This window comes from Seriola lalandi, unplaced genomic scaffold, assembly GCF_002814215.2.
Source record: "Seriola lalandi dorsalis isolate HSWRI2012SDOR001 ecotype SW California unplaced genomic scaffold, Sedor1 jcf7180002054901, whole genome shotgun sequence".
Lineage (NCBI taxonomy): Eukaryota > Metazoa > Chordata > Actinopteri > Carangiformes > Carangidae > Seriola > Seriola lalandi.
In genome coordinates, this window is record NW_019525453.1 from 6,710,434 (window position 1) to 6,736,652 (window position 26,219).

General features: G+C 38.9%; 1 protein-coding gene across 1 annotated transcript in view; it reads left to right on the forward strand.

The window, feature by feature from the left end:
* Positions 1–26,219, forward strand: part of man1a1 (mannosidase, alpha, class 1A, member 1) — a 141,305-nt gene that overhangs the window by 18,690 nt on the left and 96,396 nt on the right. Inside the window, exon 2 of the mRNA XM_023430152.2 lies at positions 16,653–16,749. Coding sequence (XP_023285920.1) covers positions 16,653–16,749 — 97 coding nt within the window. The remainder of the gene's footprint in view (positions 1–16,652; positions 16,750–26,219) is intronic.

Sequence of the window (26,219 nt, forward strand, 5' to 3'; positions counted from 1 at the left end):
GCAAACAGCTAATATTTGCTTAATTTAATAACCGTCTAAACATTGTAAAGTTAATATATCAGGTGAAAATAAGGTACTTAGTACAATGAAATTACAATAAGCTCACGGTTACTGGTATCACAGTTGAATGTTTGATCCTCTAAAAGGTTGGGTAAATTTAAAAAAAAAAAAAAAAAATTAGGGAAGTAAAATATTTTCCTAGCTTATGGGAATCCATGTTTAATGTTCTTCAGGAATTTAATATATTATTCAGCAGTCTTAAACTAAACTCTATTTGAGCAGACAGTTTTTTATCACAGCAAATTACATAGTTGCAAGTATAATGCAAATTGTGCAGTAATTATGGCTGGGAATATCCAGGTATTTTCAGGTAATAAATTTGCCTAAAAGATTAGAAAATGCCATGGCAACTTTATTATCCCTTTTTAATGCATGACTTAATTACTCTCGAGTGGAGTGAATCTAATTTGGTCTGTTTTGTAGTGGAGACGTGGTCTAATTATTACACTATCACAAATTTGAATATCATTACCAAGAAAATATTGGGCATTGTGAATATGGGAAAAAAAAGGGGAAACAGAGTGAGTTTGGTGAGAGCCCAGGGCTTTTATTTTTATGTTTGAATGGACTGAGCAGTAAAAGCAAAGCATTTTTAAAACTTGAATAAACCCATTTTTTGTGAGTTGGGTAAGTGGGGTGTAAATGTTATTGATTATTATTATATTGTAGTAAGTGATTGCATCAGCAGACAATGTCTCTCTTTGCTGATTATTGGACCCAGGAGGTTCCAAATTTATCCAAAAATAATGGATACATTTTGAACCTCCTGGTATGGATAATGTATCCATTATTTTTTGTTAAGTAATTTATTGTAGAGCACGATATTGGATTTTTGGGGCCGATACTGATATTACGGAGTAAAAAAATTCTGATATCATTATATCGCCCAATATATACAGTGTGTGTGTGTGTGTGTATATATATATATATATATATATATATATATATATATATATATATACATACTTGTGAAAAAGATGTGTAATGAAAGCCAGATATTTTATAGTTTAACAATAAACTTTATTGTCCAAAATGACATCAGTTCACTGAAATGGTAGATTTAACTGGGAATTAAATAAAATAACTGTAAAGATAAATAACTATAAATAAAAAACATGAGAACAAATATGTATAAATATGTGTGTATTTAACTTGAATGAAAACAAAGGATCAAATATACATAAAAAGCTGCCTATATAACTTGGCTGCTTCTTAATAAAAGTATATATCATATCAGCGCATACCGGCGAATATATGCGTTGATACCGATATATCTGTGATAGGCCAATATCAGCCAATTAAAATTGGGCTCTAATTTATTGTTTAAAGTATAAGGAATTTTTTAAGTTGAAATATTTTATTAAAGGAAAAGTGCTGAAAACGTACCATTTCCAGCCTCTTAATTGTAAACAATATGTTGGGTTTCTTAGTCTTCTATGAGAATAGATTGAATATTTTTGGATGCTGGACTGTTCGTCAGACAAAAGAAGGCATTTAAAGATGGTACCTTCCACTATTGTGACTGTGATGTGATGGGCACTTTTCACCATTTATGTACATTTTTAGACCAAACAAGCAATTGATTAATCAAGAAAATAATCAGCAGATGAATTGGTAATGAAAATAATGCACTGTGTGGTTGTATGTAGGAGTGGGCGATTTGGCCTAAAGATCATATGACAGTCTTTTTGAGTTGAATCACAATCCATGATCTCAATCATGATCTGCATCCTATTTCAGCTCTGGCTTTATTGTGAAAGTCCTGACTGGAAGTTGTGATTAGTATCTTTCCACCACTTTGATGTTTCTTATGAATGTTAATCTGCTTGTCCATATTCCTCGCCAAATTGTGTCACAACCATTGACACTTTTTGCTTAGTTCATATGGAGTATTTGTTTGGACACCTCTGTTATTTATTTATGAGGTGCTGTTTGTAAGTGTTGATTTGAAAGTTTAGTTGCTGCTAACAGCTAGCTCCGGCTCGTCCCGTGGGCGGCCTGCAACTCCACCTTCTTGGACTGCAGCTGATGACAGTGGTTGTTATTGTGATGTGGTGGAGAACTTGTAGGCTAAATGTGCCACTACGAGGCTGCAGAGCAGAACAAGGATGAATGTCGCCAACTGCAGTTAGCGGGCTAGCTGTTTAACAGTTGACGAGGGGCTGTTTAGCATTAATTAATCTTTCAAAATTGAATGTCTAGATATGCCAACTTTTAATGATGCAGTCTGTATGATTCACGATATAAGATGATATCAGTCCTTGAATATGTTTCCCATCACTGTCCCATACGTGTTTGAAAGCAAATATAGTAGAAAAGTAAAAGCCATAATAATGTGGATGAGGAGACAAAAAGCTTTTTAATTTGTTTCTGTCAAATGGCTAAAATGAGCTGTTTCCAGATTTCTCCCAAATCCAGCTAATCCATATTCTGTAGTTATTCTCCATGTTGTCAGCCCAAGTCATTTGAATGGAGCACGGGGTATATTTTCTGGCATTATCTGCTGTTCTGTCCTCATTCCTGCCAACCTGTTAAACAAATGAGTGATGAGCTCAGGCCCCGCTGCCGCCTGCCTCCTCTCCCGCCTGCTGAATTGAAGCGGGGGATGGATGTAATGGAGGGAGGGAGAGAAAAATCAATCTGCCTTTCACAAAGTCTTCATTAGTTTGCCTTTTGTCATGCGGCTGGGTCAAACCCAATTGGGCTGCTTCCTACAACCTAGAGAAAGGTCAAGTCAATAAATGTGTGTGTGTGGTCTGATACAGTTGGGAGAAGCATTACGCACTACTGGGAGGACTGAAAGATGTGTTTAGCACAATGAAATGAGAAGGAAGAACTTTTATAAACCTTTAAAATGGCCAAATAAAATAAGAAAAAACATATTTTCACAGCTGTTGAGTGTGAATAGAACTGTGTAAAAAATATTTGAAATGTGTTTTCCATTCACCTCATAATTAAACATGAATCACTTGTTAGTTTTTGAACACATATGAGTTGTGCTTCTTCTTTTTTTTTGACTAAATATTTATGAACGTGTTATAATTTAGTTAAAAAAAAAACAAAAAAACACTTGTCCTAGCTCCATAACACATGGCTGATGGCTGCTATGAATTCATTTCTGGGCAGATAATGAAAGTAATCATACCACCAAGACATCAGTGTTCATGTTTTGATTGTAACGTCTCTGCTGTCAATAATTGTGCTCCCACTGGAGTGTTATTTTACTACTAGAACCAGGTTTTTAACCAAACAGTTGGTCGCAGATATACTGTACACCCCCCCTCTTCACTGTCATCATTCTCTCCTCTCCTCCCCAGACTGCTGTCAGCTAATATCGATTAGCGTGTAATGTTGCTGTGCAGGTAGGCTTGGTCTGTTGACCACATTATCAACACTGAGCACCGTTAAGCACCAATCAGGCTATTGGGAATGACGCATTTTATGACCCGTCAGGTCAGTGAGTCTTGGCACTGGCTCGACTTGTTAGGAGAGTGGGGACCAATTAGGTATAGAAGAGGTCTGATGGTGAATCTTTTTTTTTTTTTTTATTGGCCTGAATTTATTGACTTGGATTTTACTCAGTGGATCATTGATTAGTCAGTGGTGGAATGTTCAGTTTTTTATGATGATCATATTGGATTTTTCTTTACAAAAGCTTTGTGATTTATTTGAAGTAGTTTAGTTTATCTGATGTGTCAAAGCAATTTGACTTATTCAGTATTATCTGTATTTGCTCGGTCTTTGCTCTGTCTGCCCGATAATGCGACTCAGACTCTGTGGTTCTCTATTGAAAAGTACAAATACAACACTAATGGTTTCCCTGCTCACATATCTGCCCTCTCAAAATCCTGCTTTGCTTTACCACTAAATAAAAGACATCACCCGAATGGTTGTGGTTGGGAGACCCACAAGGCCAAATGAACCGAACCAACTGGGAAAATGAACAAGAGTTTGTTCGTGTTAGGAATGAAAGTAACTTAAGCACCATGCTGACTTTGGACTGATCTAATCAGTTCACGTCTTCACACTCCAGCCTCCAAATACAGTAGAATACTGTTGCATTATTTGTCTCTTTTTGAAGAAAAGCATGGATTGCTTTCACTTATAATGATCATAAACTGTATGAAAATATGAAATGAATCCCCTACTTTGGTCTGACGGTGCAGTGCTGTTGCCTTGCTTTTGGTCTCATCGTCTCATCATCAACATTTGGCGTTCAGAATCAGTGTTTTGGATGGCGGCTTGCAGGGCTTGTTAGATCTTAAACTTAATGACGAATCAAATAACTCGTAAACACCGATTTCCTCGGTTTCCGTGGTGTCTCTGCTCTTTAAGAGGTACAACAGAAACTGAGGAAATTGGTGTTTAGGAGTCGTTGTTGTTCACTGTGTATTTGTTACTGCTATTTCCTGTTTCTCTTAAATACAAAGCTAACCTTTTAACTCTCTTTGTGTACAGCATTGTGTTTGGTGCAAAAATGGACTTTCTAGGATGCAGTGCTACTGAATTACTTCCTTCAAGAGGGCCAGAAAAAAAGTGTACTCCCCTTTATTTAGCAAGGGAACCTTTGATTTGTTCATCACTGGTGGATAAGTGTTTCTTTAAAATGGAGGAGAAAACCCAATTCATTCAACAATACCATCTCAGACACTGTGTGTGATAAAGCTGACTGTGTCATTCATTATTGAACAGCTTTCCTTTTAGTTTGTCATAATAACGTCTTACAAAAACGTGAACATGACATGAAACATGTTTTCAGCAAACTGTAGTTGAGAGCAGTTTGTTGCTGAGTGTTATGGTTGTTAAGTGTTTGATAGTTTCACTTGATGCCCGTTTGATGGGAGTAGTACAGCAGCTGCAGCAAGCCATCATGGAAAAGTCTGAAACCTACTTCTCTGTCAGTAGAGACTGTGGGGAGGCAGCATCCTTTTTTTTCCAACAATACAATAGTGACCCATATATGGTTGCTGAAATACTAAACCGCTTAGGAAATCCCTCACTGATCCCTGAGGAACTGGTCCCTAAGCGGAGAGAAGGATATTGTCCTCCGTCTCCGAGCAGCGAGAACATGTGAGGAGACGAGGTGGAAAAATGGTTAGGTGGTGGGTTTTGTTCCAAAATGGCATGGGTCAAGAAGCAAGTTTTGTAAGCAGAAATGTCGGGGCTCCTGTGGGCTGTGTCTTTTTAAAGATTTGTACCGCTACAAAAAGATCGGTGGCAACAAAAACCTTTTCTGCTTAACTAAGACAACACACAGGGGAATTGTACCAGGAATAACAGGTGTCACAGTTCATCTGTCCTTAGGGTTGATTGCATTTGTGTTGAATATTGTTACGATTACGCAAGGGAAAGTACACCGGTTTAACTGCACCTTATTTTCTTTTACCTTTTTTTTTTTACTTTTTTGCATTTTTGTAGAAGTAAACCTGGATTCAGTTCAGTTTAACTCATGGTTTATTGCTTGATGCTTATTCCATGCTTTTGATATTTTAGTCCCCACAGAGACTTATTGATACCTTTATCAAGCACGTAGCCAAACCTGAGTCTTCTTTGAAAATCCCAAACTATGACCATTGTCAAGAGTGACATGGAGAGTAAAATCAACTACAGTTGTTGTAGTTTGTGGTGGTGGAGGTTTGTACACTCTGGTTGTGGATTTTGGCTTAAACAATACAACAACAAGAATATTCAGGGTTTTCTAAGGCTTCACTGAGAAATATAAGTTCATGGAAATTGCAATGGAGGTTGGAGCGTTTATCATCTGTTGATTATATAAAGAATTTAAAGAATCATATCAGGGTTTTTCTTGTTTGTATCAGTTCGTACCCTTGATATTACTGCTAACCATTTTCAGAATGTCTTGAATACCTCCCACCTACCACTCCAGCCATTGTTTTCCACTAACCTCTGTATGATAGGTCAACTAGTCAATCTGCACTTTTATACAATAGGTAACTTTGAAAATAATAAGATCACACCTTATATGCACTGTGACGAATTACATATCTCAAGTAAGTTTCTGCAAATTGATTTTTATAGCATTGTGGAAACAAATAGCCATCAGGGATACAAGAGGACGCACTGAATGGAAATCCAAAACATTACGGCATATTTGAAAAATGGTCATCACCAGTAATTTGAAATATACATGATGTAGAGTAAAGAGAGCCTTAATTTGTGAGACGTCTCCTATAAAACGACCCTATAGCTCATCTGTACAAGCAGCTCATTATGACTCATTGTTACATTTCATTGTATGGCAGCTGTAGTAATTATGAAGGGAGCAAAGGAGGAGATCAGGGTGACGTTAAAGAAGTTGTTTCTCCGTCTAAACCCCGTCCAAACTATAACTGTTCCGAAGCTTAACTGCATGTTCTTTATTGTAACCATGACGGCGATGGCCCAGTACATCTGCTGCCATACGGTTGCTGTGGATCGCATCAGATAGTAGTGTTGTTGTTATTAGTGGAAAGCTTGGCCTTTGTTTGCCCTCCCATGGCTTACCAGTACCTTTTCACTTCTGCAAAATGTTGCAGCTGCACCACCATCACCAGAGAGATATTTGCTCCTCCTCATGACACTGCAGCTCACTGAGGAAATTGCAGCACCTGGGTTACACGCCATTATATTTGTCATTCTAATTATTTGTACCTGGACTCATCTGCATGCCACATTTTAGTTAATACTGCACACACAGGTGGGACAAAATGCACTGGCAATTGCCTTTGTGCTGTGCCCGGAAAAAGACTAATTGTAATAGTGGACAGTTTGAGCCGTCAAACACAGGCGTAGTTAATAACACTGATAATGGCTTAATTGCATTTTGCCAGTTGCAGGTTATGTGCTGGTATTGTGAACACTGGCTCACTGACGTCTAACATAACAGCCCTCATTAATGTTATTATCTGCACCTGTGCTTTTCGCAGTTTGACCAGCATAAATGTCTGTGGTGAGAAAGGTATGTTAGTTGATCCTGAGCTTTTATTTTGAAATTAGTGAACCTAGTCGCTGCTCCTGAGCTTAAGTAATACATAATCTTGAACGTTATCCACTTAATCTAACTCTAAAACTGGCCTTGTACACTTGTGTCTGCTTTTTCCATATGTTTTTCACATCTACCTTTTTCCAAGCCTTCGAAAAGTACCACTGCGTAAAGTGGTGTAATGGTGCATAGAGGCTCCCAGCGTCTTCTCTAATGTAAATACATCCCTGGGGTTGTGCGCATTTCAAAATGTCATTTCTATTTCATGATGTTTAATGTGTCTAACCTTGCATCCTCAGTCTCTGCATCCAGATTTTCAATTTCTTTCCTCTGTCTCTGAAATCTGGATAGTATAATTTACATGACGCAAGAAGCTTTATGTTTTTTATTTATTTATTTATTTTTTATGCTTGTTTCTGCCAATTTGATCACAGTGAATGTTTAATGCAACCTTATTTATCCCCATAAAAGAGCTGTGTGAGTGTATTTGAACCCATGCATTTGCTTATGTGAACCAGCAGAACTGGCTGTCTGGGCTCAGAGATAGGGATGAAAGAGATGCAGTAATATTTATTACTGAGGTGCTCACAGTTTCTTACATCCCCAAACAGAGAGAGAGAGAGGGAGAGAGGGGGTGGATATACAGGGAGATATTAAACTCAGACATGCCTGGTAAACAACCCCGGAGCAACTGAATCAACAAATTCAGGCACCATGTGAAAAGGGGAAAGTTATACATGTTTCAACAGCTTGTTAGCACTTACTGAAGAACTTTATCAATTTTAACTTTTGGTGAAATCAAAGGCATGCTGTTCTCTACTCTTTGTTTATTGCTTCATCAGTTTCTAATATATTGCTGCTGCTTTGCTCAGTTTTCTCAGTCCGTTCCTGCACCTGTAGCTGCACTGAAATGACTAAGATTACAGGGATATAGCCAAGAAGACTGCTCCAAATCACATGCGTTTAGTCATCTGTTAATTCTGAGCTCTTTCTGACTGTTTGTTATGGTAAAAATGTTCCAGTCTGTGGGACACTACCGCTCCACAGTGAAACCCTTTACACATGAGGAACCTGTAGCTACATTAGTAGCTGCTTGGATAAATATTAAACAATATTGTCTTTTTTTTAATAAAATACTTTTGTTTCTCTCAGTGACCAACTACTCTAATACAGTAGTGAGTCAACCTGATGACATCATAGGATGAGCTCTTGCAAACACCTGCTGCATGGTTGTTTTATAAACAGGAAGTCACATGTTTAACTGCTGTGAAAGAAAAAAAGAAAATGGTAAATGACTTCATGCCTGTGCCTGTAAACCGTTTGTGAATGATAGCTGTCAGTGGCCTAATTCTTTTTTTCCTTCTTTTGCTGAATTAAAAACTTAATTAAACAGCAGACTTTGATAAGATACGAACAGATTTTGCACTTGGAGGTAGTTATGTTCCTCAGGGATGATAATGCATTTGTTCATAAAACAACACTACAGGAAGCATTACCTGTCAGAAATGTCACAAATGTCACAATTGCTTTTTATTCCGTCGTGACTCCAAGAACAAAAAGTTCTTTTCATTGCTTTTCACAGTGTGACAGAGGCTAACATGAGCACTCATGCACTTCACAATCAAACCAATTAATCTCAATGACTTTTTCATGGACTTTTTGATGTTCAGGAAACTGACTGAACTTCAAAGTGACAACTCAACAGTTTGCTGAAATATTGAGTGAAAAATCATGAGTGGCCTGCTGAGCCCTCTCCATTATCATCAGAGGGGCAAATAATGCATTTCTCTTCTCCCTCTCTTCTTTTGTGGGTTGTTTACTATTTAGTTTTGCTTTTCATGCCTTCTGTTAATTGTTCCATCTTTATTTTACAAACTGGCTTTTATGGACATAATTTATTTGTTTTTATCACTGTCATTTTATTTCTTCTTTCTTCTTTAATTGGAGCAGTTAAACAAGTGTTATTTCTGCGGTTTGTAGTTTGCTTCCTTCAGTCTGTCTTGTTGTGCATGTGTGTGTTGTGACCCAGGGGTTTCGTTTCACTATCTCGCTCTGTCTTTATCTTCCTCTCATTGAAATGGCAGGAAGTGAAGCAGTGAAGCACCTGTACTCCGCCACACACTCACAGGGGATGTTTCTTTGGCAGGCAGATGTGTGTGTGTGTGTGTGTGTGTGTGTGTGTGTGTTTGTGTGGGCCCACATTACCACTTGGCTGTCTGACGTCCTTATCTGCCCAACAGCCATATTGTCACCTTGCCGCCCTCTTTCTCTCTCTCTCTCTCACCCGCTCTCTATTTTTTCTCTCTCTCTTTCTCTGTCTCTCAAACACAAACACACACACACACACACACACACACACACACACACACACACACACACACACACACACACACACACACCCAATGTACCTGTTACAAGGGCGTTAGTTGCAAGTGTTTCTCCAGAGACAAATCATCGGAGGATTCGATTTCAGCTTCACTTTCACCACAGCAGCCCCTGTGGGAACACCTTTTCCTCCTTTCCTGTGTCACACACATTCCCTCAGTTACAGATTACTTGAGACACCTTGGAGCAAACAGGGTCATTAACCCCTAGATCTTTGCACAGCAGTTAATGATTTGCCATCATCATTCAGCATGCAACAGCAGTAAAGTACACGCACTAGATCAATGCTAGGTTTTCATTTTGGGGATGTTAAAAGGAGGCCTCAGTGGACTTGTGTACCTCTGTGCTATATGTGGTGGCATACCACCTAGTTGGGCCTTATTGTTGTATTGTTAACATGTATTTATCTGTATGGCAGTGAAACACTGTTTTTCTCGCTGCCTGGTAAGCACCTGCCACACTTGGAAAGGAATCCCTTCTTTCACACAGCTCCCTCTGGAGCCATAAAAGGCTTCATACAACTTTTTTCATATATGCATTATTTTTCCTGATGGCCTGTAAGCAGACTCTGATGTGTTTTAGTTCCACTTTAATGACACGTAAATTTCTTCTGGAGATATTTAAGATTCCCCATAAACAAAATAAAAAGAAATCGAATTGAAATTCAAAGTAAGTAAAAGCAAATGATTCATATTATTTTCATACTCCCCCTCACAAATCTCAGCGTTTCCGCTATTGCTGCCACTGCAATGTCAAGAAGTCGTAATTACATGACCCTGCAGAGGGCTTTTAATTTGAAAAAAAAAAAAAAAAAACGCATACAGGAAGTGGGGGGGGGGGAGAAGAGAAAAAAGAGAAGAGAGAGAATGGTACATTTAACTTGCTATCATCAAGTTATATTTTTATTACCTATTAATATTCATTCTGACTGCAGGCGTACGACATGCACACAACACTCCGGTTGAACAAAACCCTCCATAGGTGGACTGGCCATCAGGCATGCTGGGGCAAATCCCAGTGGGCCACTGTGTTCCAGGACTGGGTTCAGTTTGCTGACCTGAAGTTAATAAATCAGTTTTTTGTATTTTAATGCTCACATGCTCATTGAAAAAACACAAAATGAACAAATTCTAATCCACATTAGTCACCAGAAAACATGAGCACTGTTTTTTTTTTTTTTTTTACATCAGGGTGAATCATTTATTTAGTTTGTGCGTGTGTGTTTGTCTTTTTATTCCCTGCTGCTACATGTTAGCATGCCATAACACGATTTCTCCTCCATTAGCTTTCCTGCTGTCTGGAAACTGTTGCAGTTGCAGAGAGGGGAGATCAAGGTTGAGTGTGTGTGTTTGTGTGTGCTGAGGATATGCGCATGTGCTTGTATGTCATCAGTGAACACAACACAGTTATTAGTTCACTGGCTGAGGCAGATCAATAGGCTGCGAGGAGAGGTGGAGCAGGGGGACAACAGAGAATAGGAATGAATTCAAGAGTGAGAGAGGAGGTGGTGTTTCTCCACTCAGGGTGATTGTCAACACTTCTCACTCAGCCTTTCTGTAGGAAATAATCTCTCCCTTGGCTGCATGTATGTGTGCGTGTGCATGCATACTCTTGAGACGAGAACAGGTGTGTATGTGCTTAAGATTTTCCTGCTAGATTGGACTTGATGCTGGTGCCCTAGAAAACCATTACACCTTAAACACAGAGCCAATTAGCATGGAGCTATTGTACGTCTGAAATAGCTTCAGCCACCAGATCCTAATAACAGTGGTCAGCCTAGAAAATCCCGAGCAGTTAATCCAATTAGAGTCAACACATAGGGATCCTGAGCATTAAATCCAATCAGAGTTAATGCACAGGAATGTTTAGTTTTCTGAGCCACACTTACATTTACACACTGAATTAGAGAACAGTAACCTATGTGTTGTAATCGGCTGTCAGTTTGCACTATTTGTCATCCTAGCCTGGTAACAGATCTCTGAATAGCCACCCACGTCTCAGATTATATCACGCAATTCAAGACAGTTGAGTAACAGTGTATCAGCAGACACAGGCTAATGAAGATGCCGTGGCTTTCCTGGCTTGCTAACATGTCCTGGCTAGCCATACAAGCAAACATATTATAGCTTCTATTAAAATCCTGTTTTTTTTAATCATCTCCTTTCTTGTGTCAAAATGCTAAAAACAGCTACAAGTTGTTGAGTCAGCACGGGAGCCAGACTGTAACTAATGTAAGCCAGCCCGACTACTTAGCCTGCTAGCTTCTGTCTGCTAAAAGGATAACACACTGGTTCAGGTGAGGAGACAGTAAACTGTTGAGTTAAGTAACACACCCTCGCCTGCGTTTACTGAGACGTGTCCATGGTATAACAAGAGGTGATTCTGTTCACTGGCAATAAAAAATGTCAACCTGACGATGAAGACTCAACAGACTACATTAGGGCACCTTGTTCTATTACTGCTTATCTAACCAGCACATTGTAAATGTAAACAGCACATATTCTCAGTAACAACATGCTTAAAGTTTCCTTGCTACATGCTGACTAGTGTTGCATCAGAGTGGCTGGATTTGATTAATTTGGTTCAAGCCAAATCAAATCCTCCTCCCACAGAAAATTGCAAACAAAAAAGCAACAAACGATGGAGTGATAATGCTAATGGTTGATACACATGCTGTATAGTGAGTAATGGACACTTATGGTAAATGGACTTCACTTATATACCGCTTTTCTAGTCTTTTCGACCACTCAAAGCACTTTACACTACAAGCATACAGTGTTTTTATTATGCATTCTGCACTTCTTTCTATCACACTCACACAGTTTGGGTTCAGCATCATGTCCAATCACCTTGTGTTCATGATGCTGAGCCACACTTGGACGCGAAATAATAATGTTAATGGCTAAAATATCTCATCATGATATATAAAATATTGGTATTGGATTTTATGGAATTTCAAATAGCACAATTTTTTGGATATATAGTGCTCATTTGTTTACAGTATAGTCTTACATCTTTATCACTGCACGCTTGAACGGATGTTGGATCAGCTCTAGTCCTCCTCATGTAATGCAGTGCAGTATGTTGAGTGGAGCAAGAGTATTTGAGTAGATCTCTTAATGTGACATGCATATAGGAGCAGTAATTAGCAGGCTCACTAGCTGTAATTAGTGGGTTTAAAGGGAGGAAAGCTATCGCTAGCTGTCCTTTTGATGTGTGTGGGAGATGTTATGCAAACGAGGTGGCTTTTGTTCTTTGTGTGTGTGTGTGTGTGTGTGTGTGTGTGTGTGTGTATATTTAAAAGAAGGCCACATGTGAAGATAGAGCAGCATTTTGATTTCATGAGATGTCTACCTGTCAGTGAAGGTTAAATCAACAGTGAACCCGTCGAAATATATGCATGTAACATGTGTTTTTGTGACTGTGTGTGTTGTCTTTTATACAACAATGAGAGATGCAGATGGGGCTCAGGAAATGAGAGGTAACAGTGCTAATTATGCTTTCTCTGTTCCTCCACACCACAGTGTGACATATCACATATACAGTGGAATCTAATAACAGTTGTTCTGTGAAAAGCACAAAATCAGAGTCTATTCATGCACAAGGCTCCTCAGCTCGCATGATGTAATCTGCTGAGGACCATCTTTGTTTGAGACGTTGCCAGTCAAGCTCACTGTATGAATAAATGAATGAACTCTTAAGAGCATCACAGCAGTATGTACATATTCATTGCTCTTTTCTAGGGTTCACAGTCATGACTAAGCATCTGCTTGTGTGTGTGTGTGTGTGTATGTGTGTGTGTGTGTGTGTGTGTGTGTGTGTACACAATAATCTTTTCATCATCCACTGTTCAATTTCAGTCAAAAATCTGAAGTAAAGAGTTCCAAATAATGTCACTATGATATATAAATATCTCGCAATTATATAGAACGAGATTATAAAGAATTAAAATGCCATTAATCTGAGGAGCCGATTTACAAAAATTTAACCATCAACTTTAATTAATGTTAAGGTCACTGATCAAACAAATACAGCTTAAACTTTCAGGTTCCAGCGTCTTCAATCTGAGAATTTGCAGTTTTTCTCTGTTCTTATACAATTTCTGATAGAATTATTTAAGACTTTTAGGTTTTAGATGGAAAAAAAAAACCAGGAAAGTTGAAGATATCATGTTTTCTCCAGTTAAGCTTTATTAACCAAATAATGAATCAACCAGCAAGAATAAAATAAATGGTTAGTAGAGTGGATATGATCAGTTGATTGAGGATATGAATCTGCACCTATTTTGATAATCGTTTTAATTGTGAATCTTTTTTTCTTTTAATGAAAATTCAACAGCTTGAGTTTTGGTTCCACATTAAATGCTCTGTGGTTTCCTCAGTCTCATACTATAACAAGCTGAATGACTTTGGGTATTGAACTATTCGTCGGACAAAAAAAGACATTTGAAGACATCCCCTTGGACTTAGAGAAACATTCATTCATTTCTGTTTTCTAACATTTTTTAGACCAAACTATTAATTGATCACTTGAGATGATAATCTGCTGATTAATCAATAGTGAACACTGTTGCAACATTGTAATAATACTGTAATACTGTCATTATTTATTCTGGATCTTAAGGGCTAAGCAATGCAGCATCCTGTAGACAGCTGTCTGAGTTTTTTTTGGTTTCGACAGCCTCCACTTAACGTTATCTTATGGTGTCTTTTTTTTTTTAATGTTAGTTGTAATATAGTGGAGCTTTTCATGGTGTAGGTATCAAAGACTCATTTATATTTCATACAACCCCACTTAAGCTTGTCTTGCTGTTACTGTTGTATGTGCAGCCGCTGTGAGACAGTCGGGGCGGTGCAGCAGTACAGAGCACCAGATTTTCCAGGCTGGTTTCCTGCTTGACTGACTTACTAAATGGCTTGCTCGGTGATTGACCAGTCCACTGGCTTCCGCTATACCAACTTTGGTTTCCGTGGCAACTGGTCACACTCGGTGATTCGTTGGCCTGCTGGCTAACTGCCTTCTGTGGTCATTTGTACCCACCTTTCAAATTATCACAGTTAATTGTTGTTATTCTTATTGAGTGTCTGCCCTGGATTGAGTTTAGTATCAGTGAGTCAGCAGCAGTTACACAAGTAACTGTGTCACCGGTAGTTGTAGTTTCACACAGACACACACATGCAAACTAGTACACACATCCATATATGCTTGCACTAGGAGAGAGAGAGAGAGGGTGTATTGTACAGTAATATGATCCCCTGGGAGAGAGTGTGCAGCCTGTGAATCAGCTTCACTATCACTTTGCTGAATGCTTGTGTATGTGGCTGGTATTTTGGTGCATGTGGCAAGCAGTCAACCCATATATGCTATAGGTTACAGCATAGCACCACATTGAAGTGTGTGTGGAGAAATTTTCCATCTGAAGGTGGAGGATAAAGGGTTTTAGTGTGTCTAATCCAGAGGCAGGTTTTAGAAAGCTCTGGGACAATGCTGTATAACCTGGATTAGCAGGACAGACACAAGCAGAGCTGGAGGAGGAGCCACATCTTAGACCGAAATGAGAAACTAGTGTTCACACTGCTATCGAGCCTCCAGCCAACACCATATTAAAATGAGATGAAACTTCAGCCAGTCCTGCTGGGGACTCGGGTGGTTTCAGCAGCAGATAATGGGACTCAGCAGAGGAAAATGTTCCCATTCACAGGGAACTGAGTGATGTTTGGGCTTTGTTTTTAGCAAGGATGAGTGAATCAACCAGTCATTGGTCATAATCAGCTGCCAGACATTTTGAATATGTCATTTTCCACCTGATGTATAGAATAACATCATTAAGTAAACACTAGTCCTCTGAATGATAAAATCTCTGCAGCTGTAGGACTAACTTGTGTCTTAACTAAGAGACTCGGAGCCTCTCTTCTGATTGGCTCGCTGACCTGTTGTTGTTAGAGCTCCATAGAGAAGCCTGAGAGAGGAGATGTAAAACTACACTGAGATGTTTTTTGGTTCTTAAAACCACAAATATATCTTCTTATGAATCAACACTTCAAATGAAACACAGGAGAAGAGGAAAATATGGAAGAAAAAAAACAAAAAAACACCCACATTATTGTTTGGGATAAGAAACTATCAAATTAATACATATGTATGAGGTGATTTAATAGGGTGACATGTTAATGCAAGCAATAAGTCAACAAATGTTCTTATTGCTCAAAGGGGTCTGTTGAACATGTCACTTCGTGTGCACTGCGTGTTGTTTTCGAACATGTTTACAAAAGTTCTACTTGTGTTATTTAATTATGTTACTTATTGATTTCAGCTTGGTCCAAACACACCGCTCATTAATTTCAGAGCCCCAGGCTTAAGCCTCTCCCATTGTGATTGGATTTGAGGCTTTTTAGCAGGGTCTGATCAAGTAGTGAGAAAACGTAATTTCACATCTTGGAGAGAGGTATTGAACAGAGGGTGTCTGCTCAGTCCACTCCAATTCTCTGTTTTCATTTGCAGCTGCTTTGTAAGATGTGAGAACTGCAGCATTAAACCCACGGATGATACAGCAGTATCAAGTCCTGACAAAAGCCCGGATTTAAATGCCATCAAGTTGAGATGTCTCTGATTATTTGGGGGCAGCATGTCCACCTCAGATGGTCACAAACTCTGTGCAGCCAAAGCAACATGAATCAGCAGCAGGATATTTTCCATCGGTACAAGTGTTGTGTAACCACAAAGATCAGTTTTTACAGATCCACTGCTGAGGAGAGTTTTTTTTCTTGAATTATAGATGTAAGTTTTAGATCATGTGACAGCGACTGGGGAAGAAAGCATACATGATACTCAGATAATGTTGCTGTCATTCACTATCTTTGATGATTTTACCAGAGGAGGTTTATTGAGAGAAATTACATGGGAAATTTCATGAGAAAACAAATGACAGATTAATCAATAAAAATGATTGTCAGTTGCTGCTCTGGAAGTGTCCCACTCGGTGTGTACCCTTTTTCTTATGAAATGTCTGCTTATATAAAGTTTTATTTTAACAATGTTTATTAAAAGTCTGAATTATTAATATTAGCCTCAAAATTCCTGCATCACTCGAGCCACGGCGTAGTAATGACTTGAAAATGAATCGAATCTTTCTTGTTACAGCTCAAAGTTGATTGTCCCCTTTAACTCTCTTCATTTCCCATCTTCTCCTCCTTCTACCCCTCCTTCTCCTCTTCCTCCCTCTTAGATGATGAAGCATGCGTGGGACAGCTACAGGCGCTACGCCTGGGGTTCCAATGAGCTCAGGCCCGTCTCTAAGCAAGGCCACTCCAGCAATCTATTTGGTGAGTGAGAGCCCATGCACACACACACACACACACACAAACACACACAGACACACACACACACACACAAACGATTGATCTCTTGTCCCTGCCACAAGCAGCCTTGGCCTTTAGATTAGCAGCCAAATTGGCCGTCAGTTAGAGTCATCCATCTATGGATGCCTCTAAATGTCAGCTTTATCATATATTTATATTCTGTTTGTGCTACTTGTGTCTGTGCTGTTAATGAGTGCGGTGACGTGGGGCGTCTCACTGTCTCCTCCTTTGTCTCTGTTTCACACTTTGGTAACTCTTTTCTGAAAACCTTAATTCTTTGTCTGCCTTTCATGCTGCTGGAAGACCGCAGGGCCCCCGTTAATAAATATTAAGTACTCATGTGCTCACACACGCTTTGTTTATGACAGTGGTCTCCCAGCTATTACTGCCACCAGCAAGTCCTTTCTTATCCACACACACACACACACACACACACACACACACACACACACACACACACACACTGCATGTTGTCCCATTGTGTTTCATTGGCTGATATTGTTGCTTTAAAAGCTGAACTCAGAGAAAGTAAACATGAAGCTAAAAAGCAAAGGATCACACATATCTGCTACGACAGCACATGTGCCAATGGCAGCGGATTAATACAACTCATTAAAGCTCTAATACCACAATCACATTTGATCTGCAGAGGTAAAGGGGCAGGAAAGCATGGAGGTGAAGCCGCTCATGGTTTGACTGCTTAATATTTAAAAAGATGTCCTGAGAGTGACTTTTTTTTTTAAATTTAGCTTTCAGGACCTTTCGCTCCTGAATGTGCAGAAGCAGACGAAGCAATCTCATAAACGACAAATTAATAAAGTAATGTTTAATCTTCACTGAGGCTGTGTTAGAGGGATGTACACGTTGTATCAGCAGGTGATTTTTTATGTCTACTCTTCAGCGTTTGTACACATATGAATACTTATTTATTCTGACTGATTGAATTAATAAGAGAGGGAATTGGATTTTTAATTTGTTCAGATCTCTGACCTAATTAAAATCTCGGTAAGAATATTTGTTCACATACCTACAGCTCCTGATGAGTGCTGTGTGTGTGTGTGTGTGTGTGTGTGTGTGTGCGTGTGTCTGTGTTTATCGGTGGGTGGTGTATGTGACAGTTCACTGTAGTGCTGAATAGATACGATAGCATTCGTCTGTGAAAGAGGCGACTGTGCCTCCACTGCTGATAAGATGACTCTCTTGACACTAAAGTAAAACTCACTCACGTACTTGGTCTTGGTTGAAGTTTTTTTCTCAGCGTTTCTTGTTGTTTCTTAAGCTGCCCTCCTGTGTAAAGGTGCAGGTCTGTGTCAGTGAAGACAGCAGAAGAGAAAGCATTCATATTTTATTTTATTTTTTTCCCCTCCTCTGTAACAACAACAGCATTTTTCCAAGATGATAATTTCAAGTCAAGTTAAAAAAAAAAAAGAATGAATCTGACATGAATGTGTCAGCAGAGGGAAACAGAGGGAAATAGAAAAATGGAAATGCTATTTAAAGTGGTTGGTTGATTAGTTTTGGCTCTGGGGGCAGCCACAAAATGCTGTAAACACAACCTTGACACACTGTCATCCAATAACATTGTTATAGCTGACATGTCAGTAAACAGTTGCTGGTTTACTCATCCAGCAGACACTTGTTTCACATTGTGATGAGGTGTTCACTCCTCTTTTAGCTCTGCTTTGCCTGACTAGCTAAATGCTCCAGTATGTACACCAGCTAATGGCTACACATCCTGGGTGTCTACACAGGATGCCTATAGATTATACAGGGTTTTTCCTGCCCAAAAAAAGGCGGGCGTGGTACTGACTGTATGACCGGGGGGGGGGCAATATTAATATTTTCATTATCATAATCTCTCCAGCTGCTGCGGGTCAGAACCACTCACTCTATGCTTTTGAGAACATCTGGGAAGATGAATAAAAAGTGATGTTGAAATCATGTAAACGTTGGTTTTAATACACTCATTAATACACTCCTACAGACTTGGTACTCTCGCCTTGACTCCTCTCTGGCGCTCTGATCCTCTCCTCCACTGGCACCTTCCACTTGTGGCTGAGAACTAGGTCTACTGTCAGTCCTGACACATTAACCGCATCTCGTCAGTAACATGAATTACATTTTTTCCCCATATTAGAAGAACTAATGATGTCTGCACTCTGCACTGTTTCACCTTTCCACGTGATTCTCCTCCTCGTGAACTCTTTTTAAAATAATCTGTGATTTGAGACATTTCTGCAAAAAAAAAAAACATTGCCGTAGAGGCGTACAGCAGCAATTGCAGTTACCAACGTCAAGTAGAGTCGAGTACCAAGAAAACAAGCAGGTCTACTAGAATTTTGTTTTGGCACGAAATTTGACGGAGGCGGCCGCCCTTGCAATTCTCTTTGCAGGAAAAACCCTGTAATATCACAATGTTTTTAGGTTATATCGCAATTACAAAATATATATATCAATATTTTGAAATCTCTAGAGCACTTCATAAATGCACGATTTAACACTTTGATGCATAAAATCACACCAGTATAATCATTACAGTCCCTGCAACATTTGTCTGCATTAAAACATTCTTGTTTGACTGGTTTCTATTGGAACAATTTTGAGCTGTGTTTTATTTAATGGTCAAATTGAGCTTGGTTTTGATTTTTCCCCAGATTCAAAGTAGGGTTGTGTGAAGAAACGAAACAGCAAAGCAAATTTCCTTTGCATTCCATGACGATTTGAATTCAAAGATCACCATATAGTCATTTACTACATCCCATGTGGAACAAGCTGTGATCCATTGAGCATATTTGATGTATCGTGCGTATAGAGCCAAATGCACAATCATTAAAACGTAAAACACAGGAAACTGACTTGCAGCATCTAAACAGAAAACATTTCAGCCGTGTTTTTCAGTTGTCAGTCTCGTGCACATCTGACAGAACAAATATTCTCGTAACAGCTCGTTTTGTACTTTAGAAAATGGCCTGTAAAAGCGACCCAAAGTGTTTTCTTACGCTTCTGGTCTATTTCCCTGTTTTTTCTGCCTGTATATACAGTGATGGTGCACTGGGCTCCGAAAATGTGGGTGACCTACATCTCAATACTGCGTAGACACACAGAGAGGACTGAAGCTGCTGTTGCTGTAGATGTGCTGTAACTTTTTGTGTTTGGTGCTGTACTGGACAGATAGCATACAGTGGGATATTACAGTCTTTTCAAAATAAAGCTCTCGGCTGGCAGAAACAACATGAAGACTGGTGAAAGTGGATTTTAAGTCGTGGGCCGCACAGCAAAAACAATGATCTGAGAGTTGCTAAAATGCTCTGTAGAGCTGCGGGGAACTGCAGAATCAAGTGATGTGAAACCCCTCAGTAGTCATGTGATCCATTGTTCATATAGAAATATTGATTAGTCCAGCTTTAAAAAAACTAATTTTTATTATTATTATTATAATTTTAAATATTTATTTAAAATCAAAGGGATGCACTATATATACTGTATATAATATTCAAATTCACAATTTAATGCCTTCAATGACTCACTGCCAATGACGTTAAACATGTTACTGACACCAAGAACACTACATTTGTCTGCTTGTCCTTCACTAGGTATTAATTTAAAGTGTCTCTTTAAATACCTTTAGCTAACATTCTGTGATTAAGTAGCTGAAGTTGATGCCCCAGGTGTGTGATCGACTGTGGTTATAAGTAATAGTTTTCTTATGTGTAGGTATGTACTTGGATTCTGTGTGTAACTAATGGACGCTTTGACTGAGTTTTCTGTCTTTTTGATTGTAGCAGCCTCACATTAGACCTTAATGAAGTTTTACCCTGGAATCTTCACTGCATTAAAAGGCAAAGAGCTGAATTCATAATGTTGAGTTATTCTCTAACATCATATCTCAGAAGCCTTTCTATATCTTACATCACTGTTAGAGCACAGTTTGCATTATTTGTGTGGAGGCACATTCGTTGTTGATTTTGAGATTCTGCTCATGTTTCGCTATCGAATTATAAAAGTGACAGGATGACAGCACTTTGAGCATCCGTATGCAGGATGTTATGAAGAAAGTTTGAAACTACAGACTTGGTTTGAGGCTGTTTTGCACAATTTAGGCAGAGAGGTGATTCGTCTGATGTTTAGCTGCCCTGGTGTCTGTCAATACTGAGGTCTCTTTGAGAGACTTTCTCAAGTTTAACTTGTTAAAAATTGATTCCCAGGCTCCTCTTGTATGGTAAACACTGAAAACAATTTTATGAGATGGGAAGATGTTGGTGTCAATCTGCAATCTTTGTGTTGGAAATTAAAATCTGATTTAATTTTGTATCGTGTGGAAAGAAAATAATGGAATATGTCAAATGTACACAAAGGCCCTGACATTTTCATACAATTTCCTTCATTGAAATACATAACTTAAGTCTTTGCCCTGGAAACCTCCTGGGAAAAAATGCTGAAACCCCTGCTAGGTCTATTTCATTATACAGTGTTGAAGATTTACACGCTCATTTTTAATGATTGCCTTCTTATGTTTAATGGGGAAATTCAATCAGCTTTGTGTAAATTCCATCCACTGTTTCATTACCGGAATTTATCATACGTAAATGTAGGAAGGGAGCGGATAGCAGCTGTGTGAATACTAATTGTGAGATTAGCCTGTTCAACTCCGTGTGTTAGTGTTTCTCTCTGTTTCCCTTGCTCTATGTCTGTGCTATAGAAAGTAAATAGGTTTTAGTTGACTGCTCCAGCAGACCCACTTCCATCAGTAAATAAGACAGCGTGGCCCCGGGGGCCTTGTCACAGCCCTTTCCAACTCCTATAGAACATGATGTATGACGATAATATTAACCTGACGTGGAATATTATGTAACAAAGCCACTTTTCATACCTGGAGGCTATTTCCCTGATCTGCAGTAACCTGGACTGCTGGTTCAAAGTACCCAGGAGCATTAAAAATGAAAAACATGCTAACTGTTATAAGCAGGTCCAGGATGCTCTTTCTAACTTGTCCACAGCAGATGTGAGAGATAAATAAACAGATCTGTTAGCACTTTTGTTACTCTAAATACAGCATTTGTTATATTTTAAAAAACAAAAGACTACTTGAAAAGTTTGTTTGTTACATAAGATAGACAACTGGGAGAAGATCAAGATTAATAACAAATAATTAATTTGCTTCTCTAACTTGCCAGAGCTCCAGAGAGAAGTCGGAGGAGGGGGGTTGTAAAAATGCATGGAGATGATTTGTGGTTCTTCTTATGGATCTTCTTATGGAGCAACACTGGAAAAGTGTAAAATATCGGACCTTTTAATAAATATTGAATTGAGTGTTCTTAAATTGTTATTTTCACATGATAATTTTGCCTCTGTGCTCTCAATGCATCTTAGTTTATACACCGATCAAGAAAATGTTGAGCATCCTTTTTAAATACATGTGAGAACATTTTCTCCTATCTCCACCTTCCCTTCATTCATCACACATAGAATGTCCAGAAATATTCCATCCATGTTTGGAAACGTTTACGATTGTTGTTGTTGGTAAAAAGCTGAATTCTTTTCCGCGGTTAGGAATTTTACCAGCAGCCATATATCCTTCCAAAACTCTGGCAGGCGACATGGCTTATCTTCTCAACCAACAACTTTGGCAGACCACCAAGCATAATTTGGATTTGATTTATCAAACAATATTGCAAAATTAGTTTTCTTAACCCAAACACTTCAATGAGAAGGAGCCAGAGATAATGAGAAGTATGCAGTCCGCTCCAAATCTTGTATTAGCATTGACAAATCAGTGTCCAATTTAATCGCTCTGCCCATTTTTCTATTAATGGAAGCAGCTGTGCTCTCAAGAGGGTGAGTCTTGTATTTGAATAATAAACAGGTTGTATTGGTAGTTGATATAGTTGAAAAGGTTGATTAAGGGAGATATATGTATTTTTCGTCTTCCCTTTCTCATTGGTTTGAGGTAGGCGGGGCTCATTTGGAAATATTGGATGTTACCAAACACAGTTCTGCAACATATAAATCAAAACATGATGACAGTTGTGGGGTTGTTTGCTTATGTTGCCAGAAGTCATTGAGAAGCTGATGAGCTGAGTTTGTCAGTCTTTAACTTTTGATTTTTTTGATTTTTTTGATTTTTACAAACTTTGAATTTGTTTTTTTTTTTTATTTAGTCATGATTATTTAATGTTATCAGAGAAATACTTCAATGTCACACAACATCCATTTATTTTTAAAGACCATTATTCACAAGGACTTTCAGAGATATAATAAGAGTTGACATATTAATAACAATTACAGGGGGATATACAGTATTTGTAAAGTTACATCGTTCTGTAGAGGAACTGACAAAATCACATGAAAATTGGTTGATTTCTTTGTGTCACGTGGGTATTAGCAACTTCAGTATAAACTACCTGAAGTGTCAGTTTGAAATTAAATTGATGTTCGTAACAGTTACATATTTTACACAAATTTAAAATGAAGAGCTCTATTGAAAACACTTGAGTCACACATCTATTCGGAAAGTGAAGGGCAGACCGATTGTTGTTTGATCCTACGTATAGACTGCTGTAGCAGCTTTTCATCTTGGCGCAACAATTTCACTCAGAGACAATATTTCATCCAGATCGCTCGGCGTTCGCCCTCTCGTCACCGTGGCTCTATAAATACAGTTTGTGCAGCTCACGTATGATCTGTCTAGTTACATGGAGGCTGAGTGATTGTGGCATTTTAGATGCAACGTCAATAATATTGTGCAGTTGAGTTGATTTATTAATTTGATAAACGTGCTCAACGTCCACTGTCGACTTCAGTAACCGTCGTGCTGCTCAGTGGCAACAAGTAAAAGCTGATGATGTAATGCTTGGATTTCATTTTTACTTCATCCTCATCCTCAACTGCTTTTTATTCCTGTCGTTTCTAATTACGCGTTGAGCAATGCGGAGTTTTTGAACGACAATATTAGTATTTTGTAAAGCAAGACTTGATCAGCCACAGTAAACCAGCTTCCTGTCCCTCGAGATTCTATAGATTCACTCTGTTTGCTAAAATTAAACACAGCTAGAGGCGATGACGGCATCCATCTCCCCCTCCTGTCCTTTCCACTTCCTCTCTCCATCTTTTAGCACTCAACTCAGCTGTCTATAACCGGCATACTGCTGTCGAGGCTCGTCCACAAGAGCAGGTACATCTTTCTATTTCTAAATCCAGAGCGGGCCAAATCCTGCTGTGACATTGTAGATTTGCTAACAGACACAGCCAGTATACTGTGCTTTTTGGGCTTGCCGGAGAGGCCATAACCTGCTCAATATAGATGTTAGAAAAATGTCAGGTTGAAGACTCCAAAAATGTCTTTGTTCTAACTGTAATATTTTAGGTTTGAGGAATATTTTGAATTATTTAGATCCCCTTCTTGCTAAGCAGTCTTGTAGCTGTCCGACTCTAACATGAGTTGTCCTTATGAATTCCTGTCAGTACAAACACTGAGGGCTTTTCCCACCAGATCTCAGTGGCCAAAACGGTGAATGTGTGCATTGTCCCCTGGAAGATGAATTATTACCTTGTTAAGTTTCTCCATAACATCAGGAACTCATTTGGAGCTCAGTGCCAGTGAGTTGTCAGCCCAGCCTTAAGCTGCACCCTGGCTCTTGTTCGACACTATGGAATTAAATTTCATCTCGGCCCCATTATAACCCAATGAGCCAGAGGTGAAGTTTGTTCCAAGGCTTTATTGAGTCCAGTTGTTGTTTTTACAGACACATTGGCAAATAGAGGGAAGTGTTGATAACACAGTTCTCTAAGAACATGGGGAAGGAGATTTTGTAAATGAATGAATGCATTACTTATGGTAATGGATCTCAGCTTAAAGAATCTGGAACTAGCTCTTCTGTATTACAGGTGCAGACTCTGCTGTGTGGTTTCTTTGACTTGTCACATCTGCTGCAACATCAGCTTGAGTCATAGTTTGTTGACATTTGCATCGGTGTGACAGGTGGCAAATTACGGCACAATGGAAGGGAGCAGTGGTTCGTCGATATTATTGGTCATGGTTCCTGGGGGGTTTTAACTGTTCTGTTACAATTTCTGTAAAATGTACTGCTTTTTATTATTAATTCATTAACAATGACAACAGTTAAATGAAATAAATTATACTTTCTAAGCTGCCCACACTGTTAGCTGTGTAATTCGGTTGGAAAATACTAAATATTTTTTATTCTAATTCGCAAAACAAAAATGTAAACTCCTCTTTATTTAAAGAGTTTACTTCATCAAACTCTCCGTGTCCTCCAGTTACAACCCTGAATGTGAGGAGACTCACATACCATATGTTTTTAAATGATATTAGAGCATCATTTGATGAGGGGGGACTGTTGTTCAGCCATGTCTGCTCAAAGAACAAATATCATTCAGGCTTTTCTGGCATCTAAATGTTGGAGTGTACGGAACTGAAGTCTGTTGTGTGTTTTGTGTGTGCGTGTGGTTTCCTCGATGGTCCTCTCTTTAATTGTTGACACTGCTGACAGTCCACTGGCTGCGCTTCACATCAGCCAAACAGACTAAAGGTTGAAACATAGGCTGTCCTCGCCTCGGCTCGCCTCCCGTTTCTAGCCGACGGCCAGCACGGGCAGGCACTCGTGTGTTCAACCAACCAAAAAAACTCCCCATGGGGGCGTGTGTGTGTATGTGTGTGTCTATCTGTCTTTTTTCTGCCTAAAATAAACACACTTGACTGGGCCACAGCACATTAAAGGTCACTACTGATGTCTCCTGTTGCAAGCAAAGAGAAAAAGGCTGAATTTTTAGGTTGTTTGCCATCTAACCCAGTGTGTCCTGGACCGGGCCAGAGAACATTGTTTGTGTGTGATTTAGTTTTTGGGGCATTTTGTTCAAGTGTATCGTGTGTGTGTGTGTGTGTGTGTATCGTGTGTGTGTGTGTGTGTGTGTGTGTGTGTGTGTGTGTGTGTGTGAGAGCTAAGATGCCATCTGTCTTGTTGGTCTTTGGGCTGTTTCAGAGGAAAAATTAAAAGACCCTTAAAGACACCTTTTTAAATGTGACTACGCCGAAAATACAAACTGTCCAACACATGGAGCTTGTCCCTGTAGCACTGAACTGACACATGTGACACAGGGCAACGCATGACACATACTCAGTGTATTTGTGTATGTACTTATCAATAGATGATGATTGGCTGTATTGAAATAAGAAAGTAAAAATAAAGATGTTTGAGGCCTTTTAAAGATTGTGTCTCATTTAGTGCTGCAAATAAAGATTATTTTCACAATCGATTAATCAGATTATTTCCTACATTAATTGATTCATTATTTAATCTATAGGAAAAAAGTGAAACTTGCTCATCATAATTTACCAGGAAGTGACATCTTCAGATGCCTTTTTGACAAAAAAAAAAAAAAAAGCATAAAGTCCTCACATGAGAAGCTGAGACCAG